Below are 19536 nucleotides of genomic sequence, written 5' to 3' on the forward strand. Positions count from 1 at the left end.
CCCCACCCTCCCCCATGCCTACCCCACTCCCCATTTCTCAAAACCCAGACCAGATCCATTTCCCCCACCATGGAGAGCCCCTGGATCCAGTCGACATCATCGGTCTCTGCTTGGCATGGACACGTCTTTCTTTCTCCTGGTGTGTAACAGCGCGTGCATGTGCGTATGCTCTTCGAGTGTGCATGTTATCCTCCCCACCCCCATTGACACAGCAGGTTCTTTGAGAACAAGGCTCTTTTGTTACACAGATTCTTTTTTTTAACATCTTTATTGGAGTACAGTTGCTTTACATGGTGTGTTAGTTTCTGCTGTATAACAAAGTGAATCAGCTATACCTATACATATATCATCCCCATATCCCCTCCGTCTTGCGTCTCCCTCCCACCCTCCCTATCCCACCCCTCTAGGTGGTCACAAAGCACCAAGCTGATCTCCCTGTGTTATGCGGCTGCTTCCCACTAGCTATCTATTTTACATTTGGTAGTATATATATGTCCATGCCACTCTCTCACTTCGTCCCAGCTTACCCTTCCCCCCTCCCCGTGTCCTCAAGTCCATTTTCTATGTCTGCATCTTTATTCCTGTCCTGCCCCTAGGTTACATAGATTCTTTTTTTTTTTTTTTTTTCCGGTTGCGTTGGGTCTTTGTTGCTGCACACAGGCTTTCTCTAGTTGTGGCGAGCGGGGTCTGCTCTTTGTTGCAGTGCGCAGGCTTCTCATTGCAGTGGCTTCTCTTGTTGCGGAGCACAGGTTCTAGGTGCACAGGCTCAGTAATTGTGGCTCGTGGGCTCTAGAGCGCAGGCTCAGTAGTTGTGGCACATGGGCTTAGTCGCTCCGCGGCATGTGGGATCTTCCCAGACCAGGGCTCGAACCTGTGTCCCCTGCATTGGCAGACAGATTCTTAACCACTGTGCCACGAGGGAAGCCCCTACATAGATTCTTAATATCCTCCTTAAAATGTTATCCTGAACAGTCCTTTATTGTCTTCTTCCAGTATCTTGAAGGCTTTTGCCAGAGGACATACTTCCCCCAATTATTTTCCATTCATATATTCAAAAATAATTTTTAAATGGAAAAAATACCAAGAACTAGCTGTCAAAATTGCATGCTATCCAGCTCCAGAGCCCTGAAGATGGGATTGATAGACCCAGCCCCGCCCCCCGTAAACCTAGATCATGTCTTAATAGGAACTAATTATTGTCCAGAGGCTCTTGATCAAAACATTGTCTGATAGTTAAGCGGTAGTGAGTTCTCCATCACTGGAAGTGTTCAAGCACAGCCAGGATGACCACTTGGTGGGGATGAGTCAGCAGTCAGGGTAGAGGTGATTTTTTTAAATGACAAGGAACACCTGCTCATACTAAGACATTCAAACTGTTTGAAAGGGTAAAAGTGGATCACTGATTGACATTTTGGTTGTTTCATGGTTTTTAAAAAAAATGTCATGTTGTTACCAACAATCCTGAGACGGACATCCTTGCACATTTATCCCAGTGTACACATGCTCGTATATGCATAAGATAACTTCCTAGCAATGGGACTAAGTATCTTTTAAGAATCTCCTAATCCTGCAAGAAGGTGATTATGTTGGTGACACCACCATTTTCAAATGGTACAAAACAATCAAAGGTGATCCTCTTGCCTGGTAAGAATCCTACGTTTTCTGAAGCTTAAAAAAGCCTTCACAACTTTCCTGAATAACCCCACTGCCATGAATAAAGATAGATTTTTAGACCTTGAACTGAAAGAAGCTTCACGTTATAATTTTCCCTAATATTATGTTAGACTTCTTTGGAGCAAATTTTGATTATAATGTTTTGGAGAGTAAATCTAGAAAAGGTCTCCATTCACTGACTCCCTCCCCAGTCATTCGACATGTACTAAGGCCTTCTCACTGCCCTTCCGCTCCTGTATCCCTTTCAGGGTCAGTCCAGGGGCATTCTTGGGGCCTCCAACACAATGCACTAGGATGTTCCAAGGAGATGTGGTTGTTACACCTCCTCCTCATGGTTTCCTCTCTTTACGTTCAGGATTTCTTGTCTCCCCCGAGGCTGATGTAGTAAGAGAGGCCCCCGAGTGCCATCAAGCCTGGAAGGAAGGTCTTCCTCTCCCCTTAGAAAGCCAGTGGGAACAAGGGCAAGACCCAGAGGAACGAGGCCTAGAATGAGTAGCTCCCCAAAGCTACTCTCAGCTTTAGAGAGAGATGCTCTCCGTTAACCTCAATGACTTCTCCGTCTTTCCTTTCCTATTCTCACTGTGCAACTGGCAAGCCCTGAAGGACTAAGATATGGTTGTAGAACTACAGGGAAAAAGGCCAGAGAGGCCACTTTGCCTCTTCCTAGCCTTACAGCCCAGCCCGTACACAAAAACTAGATGTAGCCTGAGCCAGTTCACAAGACACTTCTACGCTGAGGTTTATGGCCAAAACTTCAGCTGGGGCTAAAGGATTCCTCTTCCTGCAGGAATACTTCCTTCCTCTCATACAGATCCCGCTTCAGGCTCATAAAGGCTCATGAAGGCCAAGAATTTAGGACACCAGGATCCAGATTTATCTTTTGTCCTCCTTATACCCTGAAAAGATGACCAATGCCAGGCACTGGGCTAGTTGTTGAGGAGCTACCCATCTGTGACAGATTTGCTTAGAGACCAAAAGAGCCTCCTTTTTGCACAAGATGCTTCCAAAAGCAGAACACATTAGAGCCTTAATTCTGCAGGATGTAATTCAAACACTGTCCATACATGCTGAGAAGGCTCAGAAGAAAAGAGTTCTTCAGAAGGTCTCTTCGCCACCAAGGGAGTTTGCCCCAGGAAGTGCCCCATTTAACAGTACCTTCTGTTCTTCTCAGATATTTTGAGGACAAAGACGGTGAGGCAGCCTCACAGTGTGAAGCCCACCCAGTCCTCCTTGGCCACTCTTCCTCTGTCTATTTCTAGGGATGAAAATTCCACAAGATCTGCCTGCATCTATCATAACGGCAGATTTCTTGTTCACCTCACCCACTGGAATTATTTATCTGCCCAGGTGTGGGCAATGAGTATGGATTTTGTAAATCCCTCAAGGGTAAAAAGATTCTATCAGAATGAAGTTTGTCAAGGAGACACCATCTGTTTTCCAAATCATTTTTTTTTCCAGGCGGTTCCTGAAGTAAGTTTCATTGTACTGATCATGGCGTGCACTTCTGTAGAGATGAGGAAGGTAAGACACAGGAAGGTTGAATCATTTGCCCCAGCCATGCCTGTGCTCCTGGCCACTGCACTGTACCGCCCTCTCTGTGGCATTCGGGAACACAGATCTCCCTGAACACAGAGGGCTCAGACGCAGTCAGGAGCAAAGGTGCTGCCCTCACAGGCCCGTCACCAGGGCATCCTGTGTGCACACCGGTGCCTTACCAGCTGGAACACCAGCGTCCTGAAATGTAGCCTTTTCTCCCCTGGCCACCAGAGGTCGCTTTGGCGCCAGTGGAGAGCTTCTGAAGCAAAGCAGCTATGGCTTCAACCGAAATCTCGCCAAGTCTGAACTCCAATTTAACAAGTTTTTCTTTAAGCGTGTAACTGTATACTGGGGGCGGTGAAGCACTTTTAAAACAGAGTAAGTGAGGGACTTCCCTGGCGGTCCAGTGGTTATTAAGACTCTGCAGAGGGAGCAGGTTCCATCTCTGGTCAGGGAACTAAGATCCCTCATGCTCAGCGCAGGCCAAAAAAACAACAATCATGTAAGTGATTGATGTTTCTTACTCTCAAGTACAGGCGTACCTCGGAGATACACTTACTTTATAAATACTTTATTGCCAAAAAATGCTGACCATCATCTGAGCCAGTAATTGTAATCTTTTGCTGGCGGAGGGTCCTGTCTTGATGCATGGCTGCTGACTGATAAGGGTCGTGGCTGCTGAAGGTTGCGACGGCTGTGTCAATTTCTTAAAATAAGACAACACTGATTGACTGCATTGATTGACTCTTCCTTTCACAAACAATTTCTCTGTAGCCTGCAATGCTGTTTGATAGCATTTTACCCAGAGTAGAACTTCTTTCAAAATCGGAGTCAATTCCCTCAAATCCTGCCGCTGCTTTATCAACTAAGTTTATGTAATACTCTCATTCCTTTCCTGTCATTTCAACAGTCTTCACAGCATCTTCACCAGGAGTAGATCCCATCTCAAGAAACCGCTTTCTTTGCTCATCCAGAAGAAACAACTCCTCACCATGAAAGTTTTATTGCGAGATGGCAGCAGTTCAGTCACATCTTCAGGCTCCACTTCTAATTCTAGTTCTCTTGCCATTTCTACCACATCTGCAGTTACCACAGTGGTAACAAAGATCACTGATCACAGGTCACCATAACAAAGATAATAATAATGAAAAAGTTTGAAATATTGCAAGCATTACCAGAATGTGACACAGAGGCAGGAAGTGAACAAATGCTGCTGGAAAAATGGCGCCAGTAGACTTGCTCAGTGCAGGGTTGCTACAGTACAAACCTTCAATTTATAAAATACTCAGTATCTGAGAAGCACAGTAAAGCAGAGCGCAGTTAAATGAGGTCTGCCAGCATCTACGGAGAATACTCACCAAAAAGCTGAAACGTTACGGGAATCACTGCAAAAATGGTTGAAAGAAACATTCTAGAAATGATCACTGGAGTGTAAAGGGTCATCAGGACCGGCTGCTTTGTTCCATCTTAAAGGATGAAAAAGGTGGATTTGGGTCTGTGGGGGGGGAATGGCAGCGCATTCCAGAAAACAATATGAACAAAATCACAAAGGAAAAATAATAGCAAGGCAGGTTCCAGGGACGTGTCTGAGAATGAACTCCCAAGTCATCAAGTTGGTTTTCAGACTGCTGCCTCCCTCCTCTGATAACCCAGCCCATCTCCCCTTTTTCCATACACTCTCCTGGTCTATCAGGCAGGTCTGACCTACGTCCCTTGAATAAGCCATGCTTTTTGTGATCCTTCATGTCCCAGGCTGATAGTCTGCAAACTTAGGAAAAGGGGGCGATGTTGACCACAATGGGAAACCAAGAAATGGGATGGTTTCAGGGGAAGGCGGAAGGAAGTTACTCATTTGGGGCAAGTGAAGTTTGAGCTGACAATGAAATTTTCAAGTGGAGGATCCAGTGTACCTTTCTTCAACAACACTTGGGTACCTGCTGTGTGCTGGGCACTGTGCTAGGCACAGGAGAAACAACAAAGGAAGGCAGTCTATCCTCTAGCAGGAATAATAGATATTAAATAGGTACTATTATATAGAAAATTAGAATTTAGCATATTTGGGGTGAGAGGCAAGATTTAAATATCTCGATTAGGTAACCATGTATACCAGTCATAATTGAAGCCAATCAACAAGCACTGTGCTAGGTGCTGTAAAGAAATAAAACATGAGTAAGACACTGTCCCAAGAGGAGCTTACAACTCACATGTCTCATCAACAGACAGTGTGGCATGATTACCTAGTCTACCAGTCAGAGTCCTTTGTTACCAGGAACTGAAACCAACTCTGGCTAAATGAAGCAGAAAAGGAAACTGGGGAGCTCAGGGAATTGCCAGGAGGGCCAGAGAACCAGCAGGAGGTCTCACACTGGAGACAGAGCCCCAAATTACAAATCACCAGGTACCCCCACCCTACCTCTTACTGGTACGGGACACTGCCATTGGCGCCACTCCACCTGCGCCCTAGGTTTTGTCCTCTGACCCTCTGCCAGAGTCTTACCTATCCTCGTCACCCCATCCCCCCTCATTCCTTCCTGGACCAAAGTCCAGGTGAGAGTAAAGACTGGCCGAATCCAGCAGACATGCCCATGCTGTGGACACAAAGAGGGCTGCCAAAGGGAATATCTGGGAAATTCAAATGCTACACTGGGAGGTTGCTCTATCTCCCCCTAGACTCGTAAGGTGGGGATTCTGAAACCCTAGGAAGGGGGTTTAGAGCCAGGGAAGTGAAAAAAAATGGCAAACATCTACCACAGAAAGTATTCAGGACCCTTAGGAATAGCATATGATAAGGTCCCAACTGCTTAGTTAAAAACAAGAAGTTAAAAAAAAAACCCAGAGATGAGTGCAAATGACATCGTCAGGGCACAATGAGTACTTAAAGAATACACCAAAAATGGTGGCGGGGGCTTCCCCGGTGGCGCAGTGGTTGGGAATCCGCCTGCCGATGCAGGGGACAAGGGTTCAAGCACTGGTCCGGGCGGATCCCACATGCTGCGGAGCAGCTGGGCCCGTGCGCCACAGCTGCTGAGCCTGCACTCTGGAGCCCGCGAGCCACAACTACTGAGCCTGCGTGCTGCGGCTGCTGGAGCCCGTGCTTGACAACGGGAGAGGCCACCAAATGAGAAGCCCGCCCACCGCCGCGAGGGGTAGCGCCGGCTCGCTGCGCTAGAGAGGGCCCGCGCGCAGCAACGAAGACCCAATGCAGCCAAAAATAAATAAGTAAATAATAAATTTTTAAAAAAAGGTGGCAGGGAGCATCATCACAAGAGAGAGAAACACAGATCATAGACTCAGAAATGAAAGGCTTTGAGGCCACGTGGATCACCCTTCCACCCACCGCAGGAACCACCGCTCCAACCAGATGAGGGAAGAGGGAAGGCTTGGGGAGATGTCAACATGGGCTTCGCAGGATAACAATAAAAACACCATCCATACTAATGAGGGAGAATCTCACCTCTTCTATTTTTCCATTTATACAAATGGCACCACTAATTCTCCAGACTCATCTTTGATTCTTCTTCCTTCTCTACTTAGATGAGTTCTAAATTCAGGTGATTGGCCCATCACAGGTATCTCTCCAATTTGTCCCTCTCCATTTCATTTTTGTGCCTAGATTCCCAAAACTGCCCCCTAGATGATCTTCCAGCCTTCCATTTGTCCTTTCAAATCATCCCCCATATTACTGTAAGATTAACTTTTTCAAAGCTGTTTTCACCAAGTTATTCAGCAGCTCAGACAACTATAATGACTCCCAACTGCCTACTGCGTCAAATCCGACCTCATCTGCAGACACAAGCTCATTGGACCCACTAACCCATAGATTCTCTACGTGTAGCATTCACTAACCACGAAGAGATAAATGAGGTCCATCATCTTCTAGTTAGTTTAAACCACTTGAGTCTATGATTCTACGTGAGCAAAACCCCTATTTCTCACAATTCTCTCATGGATCTTATCTTCTCTGCAGCTAGGCATGGCATGTTGAGACAAGGAATTCTAGAAAGTGTCATCTTTCCAAGGCGTGTAGGAGTTTACATCTCTAGATCTTCTACACTTCCTCGGGCTGTTGCCTAGATCTCTGCTTTACATCTTTTTTTTTTTTTTTTTTTTTTGCGGTACGCGGGCCTCTCACTGCTGTGGCCTCTCCCGTTGCGGAGCACAGGCTCCGGACACGCAGGCTCAGCGGCCATGGCTCACGGGCCCAGCTGCTCCGCGGCATGTGGGATCTTCCCGGACCGGGGCACGAACCCGTGTCCCCTGCATCGGCAGGCGGACTCTCAACCACTGCACCACCAGGGAAGCCCTCTGCTTTACATCTTTACCTCACTGCTTATTACTTCTTTATACACAACCTTCTCCTCTCCCCTATGAGCACATTTTATTATTTTGCCTTCTGCCCTTCTCACACACTCCCACTCCTTTTCACTCCATGATGACAACTTGCTTTATTGATATGATTCTTGACCTAAAAAATAACACCAAGATAGTTCAGCCAATGTCTATGCCATTGGCAAGCCTATGATATAGGCAGAGGAAAAAGAGAGATGAAAAAGAAAGGAGAAGGGCTTCCCTGGTGGTGCAGTGGTTGAGAGTCCGCCTGCCGATGCAGGGGACACGGGTTCGTGCCCCGGTCCGGGAAGATCCCACATGCCGCGGAGCGGCTAGGCCCATGAGCCATGGCCGCTGAGCCTGCGTGTCCGGAGCCTGTGCTCTGCAACAGGAGAGGCCACATCAGTGAGAGGCCCGCGTACCGCCAAAAAAAAAAAAAAAAAAGGAAGAAGAAAAAGTAGTAGACCAAAGAAGTTGGGAAAGGCAAATAGTAGTAATCGCTACCAATATCAAGTGTTTACAGTGTGTCAGATGCTTTCTATACAGCATCAAATCGGACTTGCAAAGTAGGTATCTTCATTTTTTAAATGAGTAAACGGAGGGTTAAAGGACCCACCTGAGACTATACATCAAGTAGAGAGCAGAGACCAGATTGCATCCCAGGTGATTAGGCCCACCCCCTTGCAACTAAAGCATATGACCTCCATAACAAAGAGTAAGAAGAAAAGAATGCAAAGTGGAGACAGGTAGAGCCTTACCAACATTTGCTTCAAGTGCTACTCAAAAACAATAGCATCATTAGTTACCAACAATTATCTAGAAATATGCCATTAAGTTTTCGGCATGACAAAATTTAAGATTTTCCTCTTATCCATTTATATGCAAACTCCTTTACTACGTGGACACACACACACAAATATACACACTCACACATGCACATCCTCAGTCAAAAAGCTTGTATTACAATTTACATCCTTCTCATCTTTACACTTGTGTCTGGGTTACGATTGTCCCTTTTTAGCTTTAACCCATGCCAACTTTTTAAGATTCTCTTTATTTCTTTCTCTTTCGCCTTAATCATGCTTCTCCCCCTCTTCCTTACATCACTTTTCTTTCAGCCCCTCCTTTTCTCTTTTTATTTCTCGTCTGCCTCATTACCTACACCTTCCTCTTATTTTGTTGCTGCATCTAGCAGGTTCCCAGTAGATGTCTATTCTGAGCTCCATACTTCTCTCATGCCTGCCCTACCACCACCCTTTGTCTTTGCCTTCCTCGTCATTCCTCCTTCCCTACAGACAATTCCCACCCTGCTCCCTCTCAATCGCCCACGCCCCTTCCATTAAACCACCCTACTTCCTCACAAACTCCAGCGGTCACCTCATCCACCTCTCACCCCTTTACCCGCCTTTCTCCCCCAAGGTTCCAAAGCGCGAGGACCTCATTGTCCTCCTCCCCCATCCTCCAACCAGCCCACAAGACAGCCTTGTTACCATGACGACAGGGCTACTCAAAGCTGAAGTCAAGGACCTGGTTGCCATGGCTTCCGCTTCTCCACCTCCAGCCCCGCCCGCGCGCTCCGCAGCATTGGCGCCTGCGCAGTACGCAAAGCCTTGGTTCTCTGAACCGCGGCGGACGGGGCGGGGCTTCAAGAGAGAGGGAGGGAAGGAGGCAAAAGGATAAGAACGGGAGTGGAGCTGGCGCCTACGGTGGCCGAAGAGGGACGCGCAGAGCCGGAGGCTGCAGGATGGTAGGCTGTGCAAAGAGGGAGGGGAGGGGGAACCGAGGGGCGTGGGCTGCACCTGCAGGGGTCCTTGGGGCCGCCCTCGGTGTGAGCCGCTCTTTCTCCCTCCGGTCCTCAGAGGCCCTCACTTACCTGGGCGGGTGGGCTAGCCGGCCTCGGAAGGAAGACCAGCTGGAAATGGCTTTAGGGAGAAGGCGCGGAGAGGGGGCGCATTTGTGGGGAGAGAGGGAGGTGACTAGGGGGCGGTGGGACCGTCCGGAGCCACGGGGGGCGCGCGGGTCGCGATCCAAGGAGTCCCAACCACTGCCGCAGGGAAGTCGCCCGAGGAATGGGGGCTCCGGGGCCTGTTGGCGGAGGGAGGCAGCGGGGGTCGCAAGTCACCGAGACCCTCTGTCCACGTGCAGCCCAGAGCAGCGGCGGCCGGCGGGAAGGGCGGTGTGTGCGAGGGGATAGTTTCCGGGTCCGAGGAGTGGACGTCCTGCCTCACCTAGAGGCGGGGGTGAGGTGGGGAAGCCAAGTGGGCTCGAGGTTTTGCTCTCGGGGACCCAGGCTTTGGCTTCCCGGTTCCGGTGCTCTTGGCTCTCCGGCCCCCACCCCATCCTCTTTCCGGAACTCGGGCCTTCCGTCTTCCTGCTCCCGGCCCACCTCCCATCGTAGCCGCACACGGCTCCCTTGTGCCCCTCTGTTGACCACCCGCCACGCTAGCAGCGCTTCCCCTTCCCCGCCACCAAAAAAACCCCCAGTTCTCTCGAATTCTGATCCTTAGCGGTCTAAACTAGTGCTGTTCCGCACACCCAGGACTCCGGCCCTGGTAATGTACACGGAGAGAAGAGCTCCAGGGAGAGGGAGATGACTCCAGGATGTGGCCCGGACCCGCCCACCCCCCGAACTGGGAAGCTGTGGTTGCACGGGGTAGTGAGGGCTCTGCACTCCCCAGTCCACCCCCCTGGGCTTGTTCCACAAACATTGCCTAGGCGAGCCAGCCTGAATGGCTGTGTCCAAACTGAGGGACTGAAAGGGAAATTGGTCACCTGGTATCTGGGGAAGTGTGGGCATTCAGCAGGAGGCACCCTAAAAGGAGGAAAAGAGGAATATGTCTGGCCAAATGCCTGGAGGGCCGAGGAGAGCAGAGGGTGGAATCCGGGGCTCCCAATACCATGTGCTAACGTGAAGAATACCCCTGAGCACAGGACTGGCACTGGAGGGCAGTGTGCTGGGGACATCAGCAAGGGTGTATGGCTAGGATGGGGTGGAGGATTGAGGTAACTTCTTGAGAACAAAATACCTGATTTCAGCGTGGTGGTGGATAGAAAGAGCAGGAAAGAAAGCAGACGTCTCTGACATCAGCTATGGGCTTCTTGTCACCGTGATAGCATTTTACCCACCTTTGGAAAACAGGATTAGGAAACAGGAGATCAGGAAATAATAATAATGATACCTAATGTGTTACAGTGCTCCCTACGTGTCAGGCACTGTTTCACGTATCAACTCCTTCAATCCCACCTAACAACTCGGGAAAGTAGGTACTTTTATTATTTCCATCTTACACACCAAGAAACTGAAGCCCAGAGACATAAAGTAATTGCCCAAGGCAAATTACTCAACTACTAGAGGCAGGATTTGAACCCAAATGACAGACTCAGAAGCTCTGACACCCCCTACAAGGAAAGGCACCTGCTGGTGGGAGTAGCCAGTGTTGACAGCAAGGGCTGATGTTTTGAAGAAAGTAGGAGCCGTGAGTAGAGAAGAGGTAGACGGGATGGGTTTGGGGCTGTGTATTTCTGGAGGAAACCAGCTCAGAGAACCAAATCTCTGACCCTTGGCTCTGACTCCCCCCCACCCCCAGATGCGATTTATGCTGCTGTTCAGCCGGCAGGGGAAGCTGCGGCTACAAAAATGGTACCTGGCCACCTCGGACAAGGAGCGAAAGAAGATGGTTCGGGAGCTCATGCAGGTCGTTCTGGCTCGCAAGCCCAAGATGTGCAGCTTCCTGGAGTGGAGGGACCTCAAAGTTGTCTATAAGAGGTGACTCCCCACCTACTTTCAGACCTGCCTGGATCCTGCTTGATTGGGGTCTGGGATGGGTTCACCTGGCCAAGACATAGGCAGTCCCTTAGGTCAGGAAGAGCTTAGAGCTAAGGACATCCGGAGGGCAGCGATGAACTCCAGCCGCCTTTACTTTCCAAATTCACGTTGAAGAAATTCTTGTTCCCTTTTGGCTTTGCTCAAGCCTGACATCTACTTCATGCACCTACCTCTGTCCCGAAGGCCCCATCTTGTCTATTGCACACGTCCCTGGCAGCCTCATTCAACAGTCATAGATCCTGCACCACTTTCCTAACACACACACACACACACACGCACACACACACACACACACACACACACACGTGCACCAGCCCTTCCCAGTTCCTCCTCTGAGCAGGTGAATTCGTGGCTCAGGTTTTTGCTGAGTCAAACTGAACAGGTCAGAGGTCGAGAGGGAAAGAGCTTGCGTCTGTGAGAGGCACTAAGAGGCAGAGTGAGTTACTGTTTGCACACCCTGGGGCCACCCCGCCTGTGTCCAGTAGGGGCACAGACTGGGAATGGGGGGAAATGAGAGGTTTGGGCACAAAATGCCTGGGTCCCAAAGCAGCCCCAGGAGCCGTCCCAGCCGTCCCTCCCGTGCCCCTGTCCTCAGATATGCCAGCCTCTACTTCTGCTGCGCCATCGAGGGCCAAGACAACGAGCTTATCACGCTGGAGCTGATCCACCGGTACGTGGAGCTCCTGGACAAATACTTCGGCAGCGTAAGTCTCCCCATCCACCCATTGCTATACGCAGCAATCCCCTCTTTTTACCAAACTCTGGGGTCCTTCCGATCTCTGCCCTGGAAGACTCAGGAGAGGGGAAGTTGGAACAGTGAGAACAGTAGTTAATCTCCCTCTTTAAGCCTTAAGCCTATTAGCCATGCCCCTTAATCAGCCTGGGGGGGAGGGTGGGGACCAGAGTCTGCCACTTAGTCAATCCATCTAGAGCTCAGCTCAAACTTCTCACACAAGGACAGAGGCCATGTTCAGATTTTTATCAGTGGTTCCTGACCTTGACTTTGCTTTGGAATCTTCTGGAGAGGTTTTTTTTAAAAATAGCGATGCCTATGTCTCACCCCTGGAGATTCTGAATTAACTGATCTGGGCTATAGTCTGGGCACTGGCAGTGAGCTCAGATCTTAGGTGGGGAATAGTAATAACTCCATAATTTGTATTCCACTTAATAATTTACACAGTGCTTTCAGGTTCTCCTGATTGCTCCTCATTCCGTCCTATGAGTAGGTGTTGGTGTCTCCATTTTCAGATGAGAAAACTGAGACTCAGAGAAATTAAATGACATGTAGAGTTAGCTGGTTAGTGTCACAGTGCTGCTTGGAACCGAAGTCATTTACCCCATGATCGAGAATCTCCTTCCCTGCCCTGTCACTGTGCCTAGGGAGGGAAGCTAGCCCAGCCTCTGGTAGGAACTGTGTCGCAGATCTGGGGGGAAGGCAACAGGAGTCAAGCGTAGACTAGAGCAACTAATGTCTCATGATCACAGAGAAAGAGGCAAGAGAAGGAGAAGGAAAAGCCAAACCAAGGACTAAGGCCTAGGGGTTGGGAGGGGTTGGGGCAAGAACCAAGGTGGGCAGGAGTGGTCACGAAGGCCATGGAACCGTGATGAGAAGAAAGTGGGGTGGAGATGCACCTTGACACTCAGCTCTGCCTCCCCCCCCTCCTCCCAGGTTTGCGAGCTGGACATCATCTTCAACTTTGAGAAGGCCTACTTCATCTTGGATGAGTTTCTGATGGGGGGTGACGTCCAGGACACCTCCAAGAAGAGTGTGCTGAAGGCTATCGAGCAGGCGGACCTGCTGCAGGAGGTACGGGCCGGGACGGTGAGGGGTAGGAGGAAGAGGACCAAGGCCAAGGGCACCCTCCCTGCTCTGGACACCTTGCCTGCGGGCCCCAGCTGCCCCTTCCCACCCTCCCTGTGGCGTCTGGCCCCCAAGGCGCCTGGTTGGCCAGCTGGCCCTCAAGCCCTAACTGCTCGGGGTGGGAGGTAGTGGGGGTGGCGGACGGCCGCCTGTGCCAGTTCCCCCCTCCTTTTCCCAAGACCCAGGGTATCTCATCCCAGCCAGATCGCCTTTGTCCCACGCTACTCTTGGCATTTAGGGTTGCTCAGAGAATTGGAGAAGGGGCACATGATAGGTCATTCTTTCTTTCTTTTTTTTAAACACACACATACTCAAAGCCTCTGCTTCTCAGAAGCAAAATTTTGCCATGGGGATTTGGGGGTTGGGGTCGAGGGCGCCTGGTTGTTGATTCTCCCTTCTATCCGGCACCCCCGCCCTCACGCCATTACTGCCTGCCCCCTCTCTGCTGTGCCACTGCTGAGCCTTGGTGCAGGGAGATGAGTCACCGGAACCTGCAATGATGAGCAAGCCGGCCTGAGCTGGCTCTGAGGAGGGGGAGAGATGGGGGGCGGGGGGGGGGCTCATCCCTGCAGAAGGAGAAAGGGCAGAATCCAACTTGCCATCTCACTGGTCCAGCTCCCCCATCACACACACACATGCACACACACATGCACACTCATACACACGTGCCCTGGCACTCACACACCCACCCTGTTGCTACTGCTCTGCTCAGACCCTAATGACTCATCTCTCTGCAGTCTGGTCCACCTTTCCTCGGGGACCTGATGCCAACTTCTTACTCCCTCCCCGCACCCAACCATCTGCCACCCCCAGCCCTGGGAAAGCCAGTTTCCCAGCCCCCAGTCCCAGTTTTCCTCCCTCCCCTTCGGATACTGAGGCCGAGCCCCTTGCTCGCCAAGCTCCTGGCTTTGGGTTCTCTGCGTGGTGGGGGACTCAACCTGGACCCCACTCCTTGCCATGGTTGGCTCTGGGGGGTGCACCTGGGAGGCGCTCCTGGGAAGCTGGAGAGCTCCCCTGAAGGGTCCCCAGCTGTTCCAGCCTTGGGCTCACGTTGGCTTCTCTCTTCCCTCCCCGTGTCTCTCTGTGCTTCCCCCTCCTCTGTCTGTCCTGACGATTGCTGTCTTGCCCACCCTCCACTCCCTCACCCTGTCTGCCTCTCCTGGCGTCTCCACATCACCCTCTGTCTGTCTCTGCCTTAGGAGGATGAGTCGCCGCGCAGTGTGCTGGAGGAGATGGGTCTGGCCTAGCCTCCGCCCGGGGCCACGTGGAGATGTGGGGAGCTGGTGGAGAGGCAGGGCATCGGTGGCCCTTTTCTTGGTGGGACCCAGCTGCCCCTCCTCTGCTGCCTCACCTTCTTTTGCAGTGAGCTGTGGGCTCAGGACCCTCAAACATTCCCTCCCTCCACCCCCTACCTCCTGTTTCCCCTTTTCCCACTGAAGGTTTTAGGAGCTAGGAGGCAGGAAAATGTGACCAAGTCGGGGGTGCTATTTGGCTTTCATCCCCTGCCTTTGAAGAACTAATGTCACCCCAAACTCCCCCCCACCCTTATAACTGTAAATATATAAATATGTCAGGTTAAAGGGAAAAGGTTTTCAGGGCTCTTCTCTTCTCCCTGCCCCATAACCTACCTCCAGCCCTCCCCGCAGCCAGCCAGGGCAGCTTCTCTGCCTGGGAGGGGGACCTCCGTGTCTCCAGAGGGAAGTCCTTTTCCCTCATCTGTCTCCTCCCCTTCCTTCTTGGCTGCAGTGGGGCCTCCGTTCAGTTCCAGGGGAGGAGCAACATAGTTAATTTTTTTCTAACCTTGCTACTTTGAGGAAAGGGAGGGCTGGGGGAAGGGTAGGCTTTACAGAAGACTGGGCCCTGTCCCTCCTTCACTCCGAGTTCCCGGTGAGGCAGGAGCTAAGTGGGTGGGGTGGGGAAAGTGTCTGATTTTGTTTTCTTTTCCTCTAAAATAAAAGGAAAAGCATTTCTGGACTTTGCCTGGCTTAGGCTCTGTGAAGGAGGGCTGCTGCGATCAGTCAGGACGGGAAAGCAACACTGCCCGTTCCACTCATCCCTGGAACTAGGGTTGCCAGATTTAAGCCCCCCCCCAAAAAAATGAAGATACCCAGTTCAATTTATTATGATAATGAATAATGTTTTTAGGATAAGTGTGTCCTGTGCAAATGTATTCATTGTTTATCTGAAATGCAAATTTGACTGAGTGTCCTGTATTTTACCTGGCACCGCCCTCCCCCCAAACAGATTTGTGAGCTCAGTGACCGCTGACCAAGGTGCCTCCAGCTCCCTGAGCTGCCTTCAGACAGGGAGGAGCAACTCCTGGGGACATGGTTTCACTCCTCTGAGGTTTCTTTGTGGTCATTCACCTGGTTTAGTTTCATTTGGGGAGGAGACTCAAGAGTTCAAGGATGTATCCCATCCTCTATGCTTAGAAAAGGCTTGAGAAGCAGTTAAAAGGATGTTTCCGTGGCCGCCAACCCCTCCTCCCCACATGTCTTGTGAGGTACATAGGACCAGGGAATTTAGGGAGCAGTTAAGGGAGGTGGGCGGGTAAGGTAGAGCAGGGGTGGCGGGAGCCACCAGCACTGCCTAGGTGGCCCTGAGATCGTGCAAAGAAGGATTTACTAGGTGGCTCAGAGCTGTGGCACCGTGTCCGCTCTGCATCTCTCTGCCAGGGCCTGGGGACCTGTGACTTTAACCCCCAAGCTGGAAGTGGAATTTAGGGTTTCCTAAAGGACGTGAGCCTATTCTACGCCCCCTCCCCCACGCCGAATACGGTTGAAAGAGGTTCTGTCACTCAACCTTCGCTGTTGAGCAGGAGATGGGTGTTGTGGATGGCGCTTCCCTCACCGCCCCTTGGGAAGGACCACGCAGGCCCAAGGGGACGGGTGAATAACCGAGAACAAAGTCCTAATAAAATAGTCACTTTTATTTCTTAGCAAAACTATTTCCTCCGTGAGGGGTATTTACAACAGAGTAGGGAAAGAAGGGGTAAATTCACAGCGATCCGGAGAGGGTGGAGAGGCTCTTGGGAGGCCCAAAGGGCGGGAGACAGACACTTCTTCACACAGTTAACTGGAAATCCTTTTTCCGGTTTCAGACCGGGACATCCCGAGAGGGACTAGGTGGGGACGGGGCCCCGCGGGGGCAGGGAACTCGCACAAACTACCCGCCCCCCCCTGCTGGCCCCGAGACACCCGTGAGTGAGTTTGGGATTTCGGGCTTCCGACGCACGAAGAGGTCTGACAGGTCCCGGCGTAGCCCGGGGGCGGGGCGGCCCGCGGGCGGAGGGGTGGACGGGGGCGGGGCTGGGCGGCGGCCGAGGGCGGGGCCGGGCGCATGCAAACACTGAGAGGGGAAAGGAGCGACACGGAGGGGGGTGGCGGCGCTCGCGGTGGCGCGCGGGGGCGGGGCCGGTCACGGGCGCCTGAGCAGCACGTGCTCGATGTAATTCTCCAGCTCTTCCTGCTCCTGCAGCCGGCGCTCCTCTGCCTCCGCCTGCTCCTGAGCGCGCCGCGCCTGGGCCTCCCTGTCGGGATAGTGGCTCGAAGGCGGCAGGGCGTGGTGGTAGTGGCGGCGGCGCGAGGCAGCGGGTGGCTGCAGTGTTCGCGGCCGGATGTAGTTGGGAAAAGGGTGGTAGGGCCCCGGGGGAAACACCTCGTCCTCCTCCCGATCCCAGGGCGGGAGCACCTCGTTCCAGTCGGGCAGCTCGTCCCGAGCCGGGGCTGGGGAGAGGGGCTGGGGCTGCGGGGAGCGGGCGTGAGTGGGGACGGGGGCGGCCCGGGGGGGCGGCACAGGCTCGGGAGGGGCGTTCTTCTTCCGCTTCCGCTTCTCTTCCACCTCCTCGATGATGCTGACCACGTCGTCCGCTGGCAGGTGGAGTTTGGTGGACAGCTCAATGAGGCTATCGATTGTCTGCGGGTCCATCTCTTCGTCGTCGTCGTCCTCCTCCCCGCCCTCCTCTGCCCCCTCGGCCTCCTTTCGTCGGTGGCCGGGCGTCTCCTCCTGGGAGCGCTTGTCTTCGGCTCCGGCTTCTCCGTCCTCCTCCTCGGCGAACAGTAGAGCGTTCTGTCGCGCCCTCTCCGCCTCCTCCGCCTCCGCCTCCGCCTCCGCCGCCTCCTCATCCTCTTCCCCCGCCCTCTCCTCCCCGCCGCGTCTCTCCTGCTCCGCCGCCTCCTGCCCCCTCTCGGTCTCTCGCTCCTCCTCCTGCTGCAGCCCCCGACCCCCCAGGCCGCGCTGCCGAGCCCCGCCCTGCAGCAAATACTGGAGCAGCAGGTCGGAGGCGAGGTCGGCCAGCCGCTCTTCCTGGGCCGCGGCCTGCCGTGTGGCCTCCGCCTGCCGCCGCCCGGCTTCCACCTGCGCCAGCCCTTGCTGTAGAAGGCGCTCTCCCGCCTCAGAGCCGCCCAGGAGTGAGGTCTCCGGCCGGCGCGCCTTGGTAAAGGGAGCGCCCAGGCCTTGGTACGCCTTGGACAAGGGTGCCAGTGCCTCACCTAGGTGTGTTTTGGGGGAGGACACTCCTTCCCCGAACTGGTGGGCTTCGGGAAGGGGCCCGCTCTCGGGCATACGCGCCTGGAATTGCGGGGGAGCAGGCGGCGGCAGGGCCGCGCGCTCCGGGACGCGCGCCTGGAACTCTCCCCAGGAAGCCCGCCACACGCGCTCCGGCCCGGGGCTCTCCAGGTTGACTCGGGTCAGCGTGTGCGTGCGGGTTTCCGTCTCTGCTGCCGCCGTCTCTTGCTGGCGCTTGGCACTGCTCGGACTGAAATCTCGCAGTTCCTGAAGCAGGGAAGCTAGCGCCTCGAGCTCCTCGGAGGGGTCGGCCGCCTCGGGACCATTCTCCTGAGTCTGAGGGCGAGGCGGGGCCGCGGGCGCCTGGGTCTCTGGCGCTGGGAGACTGTGGGTCTGGCTGCGCACGGTCTCGGTCAGCAGAGCTTCTGCTGCTTCTTCCTCTGGCCGCTGCTGGGAGCCGCCAGGCGCTGGGGGCGAGGCCGGGCGGTCGAGTGCCTGCAGCAGCACCGCGGCCAGCGCCCGGGGATCCACGCCCTGGAAAAGCTCTCCCTCGTCCTGCGGCTCTGAATTCCTAGCGGCTCGGACCTCTGGGGCGCTAACATCCTTCGGCCCGAGCACTGCGTCCCCGGCTACCGGCTCTTTATGCTCAGAGCTGGGGGGAGGTGGCTGAGCCTCAGGGTGCCCCGGGGGCGCTGCTCCCAACCCCTTGGTCAGTAGAAGGAAGCAGAGGAGGACAGGAGCCGGCAACCTGAGCGATTTCATGACCGAAGCGCTGCCGGAGACTGTGAAAAAATAGAAGTGACCAAAGAAAGAGAGGGTTTCTGTAAGAATTTTCCGCTCTCTGATTTTATATTCCCTTCCCCCACCTTTAATCAGGAAAGCCGGGGCTTCCCTTATCCCCCTAACCTTACCCTGAAAAGGGACGTTTAGGAGCAAAGGAGGAAGATGTGCCGATCTCTGGAGTCGTGTAAATGGGAAAACGCCTGCAACCCTTGCTCCCCCGGTGCCTCCTCGCCCCCCTTCCCTGAGCCAGCTCACTGGCAGCGCCCACGTACTAAGCAGCAAGGATACGGGGAAAAAAAAAATCTCTGCTCCCTCCCCACAGGACTCCCCGGATGGTGCGTGGGCGACTTCAGCAGCGAGAGAAGAGCGGCGACTCCCCCATTTACCAGGGACCCTTCCCGGGGGCTCCCCGCTGTGTTTTCAACACTCCCAACTGGGGGAGAGAGAACCCTCCCTCACGCCCACGGCTGCTGAGGGTTTGAGGGACGGACAGCAGAGTATTTACCAGCTGGTGCCACGACGCGGGAGGTGGAGAGGAGGGTCGGGGCGGGGTGGGGACAGGGGAAGATCGGGACTCGTCCGCCTCGGCTCCGAGCGGTGGCTAGGATACGAGCGATGGTCGAGGTCTGGCGTCCAGTGGGCTGGGCTCAGCTGGATCCGCGCGGCTCCGGGAGACTCGCTCGCTCAGGCTTCAGCACGCTGGACAGCGCCCGCGCCGCTACCGCCTTATAAAGAGGAGCGCGCGGGGTCACGTGGGAATCGCCCCGCCCCATTGACGTCAATGTTCATTCATGGGGAAGCGGGCGGGCGCCTAGAGGCGGGAGGCCGCCCAGCGATTGGAGGATGCGTGCCTCTCCCGGCCCGCGCCTGCGCGCTGCAGGCCTCTTTGGAGGGGTGTGCGCTATCCTGGCACCAGGGAAATGAATGAATGAAGGAATGAATGAATGAAATGCTGAGGCGGGCGGGGCAGGGGGGCTATGAATGAATGAAGGAGGGACGAGGAGAAAAGGATGAATGAATG

At 53.5% G+C, this 19536-nt stretch overlaps 2 protein-coding genes and 1 long non-coding RNA gene across 4 annotated transcripts; 1 reads left to right on the forward strand and 2 right to left on the reverse strand.

Moving 5' to 3' along the window:
• Positions 1 to 571: 571 nt before the first annotated feature.
• LOC137206748 (uncharacterized) lies at positions 572 to 9325 on the reverse strand. Its single transcript, XR_010934818.1, has 2 exons — positions 9030 to 9325; positions 572 to 880 (listed from the first exon to the last, which is right to left on the reverse strand). It is a non-coding gene; the product is annotated as an uncharacterized lncRNA (long non-coding RNA).
• AP1S1 (adaptor related protein complex 1 subunit sigma 1) lies at positions 9165 to 15200 on the forward strand. The gene is made up of 5 exons (XM_067705814.1): positions 9165 to 9286; positions 11127 to 11305; positions 11961 to 12069; positions 13035 to 13172; positions 14426 to 15200. The coding sequence occupies exons 1-5, from the start codon at positions 9284 to 9286 to the stop codon at positions 14471 to 14473; spliced, it is 477 nt and encodes a 158-aa protein (XP_067561915.1). The 5' UTR covers positions 9165 to 9283; the 3' UTR covers positions 14474 to 15200.
• A 940-nt stretch (positions 15201 to 16140) lies between these two features.
• Positions 16141 to 19234, reverse strand: VGF (VGF nerve growth factor inducible). 2 transcript variants are annotated; one of them, XM_067705810.1, is made up of 2 exons: positions 19021 to 19234; positions 16141 to 18514 (listed from the first exon to the last, which is right to left on the reverse strand). In XM_067705810.1, the coding sequence occupies exon 2, from the start codon at positions 18492 to 18494 to the stop codon at positions 16644 to 16646; it is 1851 nt and encodes a 616-aa protein (XP_067561911.1). In that variant the 5' UTR covers positions 18495 to 18514; positions 19021 to 19234; the 3' UTR covers positions 16141 to 16643. The 2 variants fall into 2 exon arrangements, with proteins under 2 accessions (XP_067561911.1, XP_067561912.1); XM_067705811.1 differs by lacking the exon at positions 19021 to 19234 and adding an exon at positions 18644 to 18996.
• Between the last annotated feature and the right edge of the window lie 302 nt (positions 19235 to 19536).

This window comes from Pseudorca crassidens, chromosome 15 (assembly GCF_039906515.1).
Source record: "Pseudorca crassidens isolate mPseCra1 chromosome 15, mPseCra1.hap1, whole genome shotgun sequence".
NCBI classification, from domain to species: Eukaryota; Metazoa; Chordata; class Mammalia; order Artiodactyla; family Delphinidae; genus Pseudorca; species Pseudorca crassidens.

What these genes read in the sequence shown, in the direction of transcription:
- AP1S1 (XM_067705814.1), top strand. An exon ending in TGGACAAATACTTCGGCAGC is followed by an intron (nt 12,070 to 13,034) that starts GTAAGTCTCCCC and finishes CCCTCCTCCCAG; the next exon opens with GTTTGCGAGCTGGACATCAT. An exon ending in AGGCGGACCTGCTGCAGGAG is followed by an intron (nt 13,173 to 14,425) that starts GTACGGGCCGGG and finishes TCTCTGCCTTAG; the next exon opens with GAGGATGAGTCGCCGCGCAG.
- VGF (XM_067705810.1), bottom strand. Translation starts at nt 18,494, where the DNA reads ATGAAATCGCTCAGGTTGCCGGCTCCTGTCCTCCTCTGCTTCCTTCTA.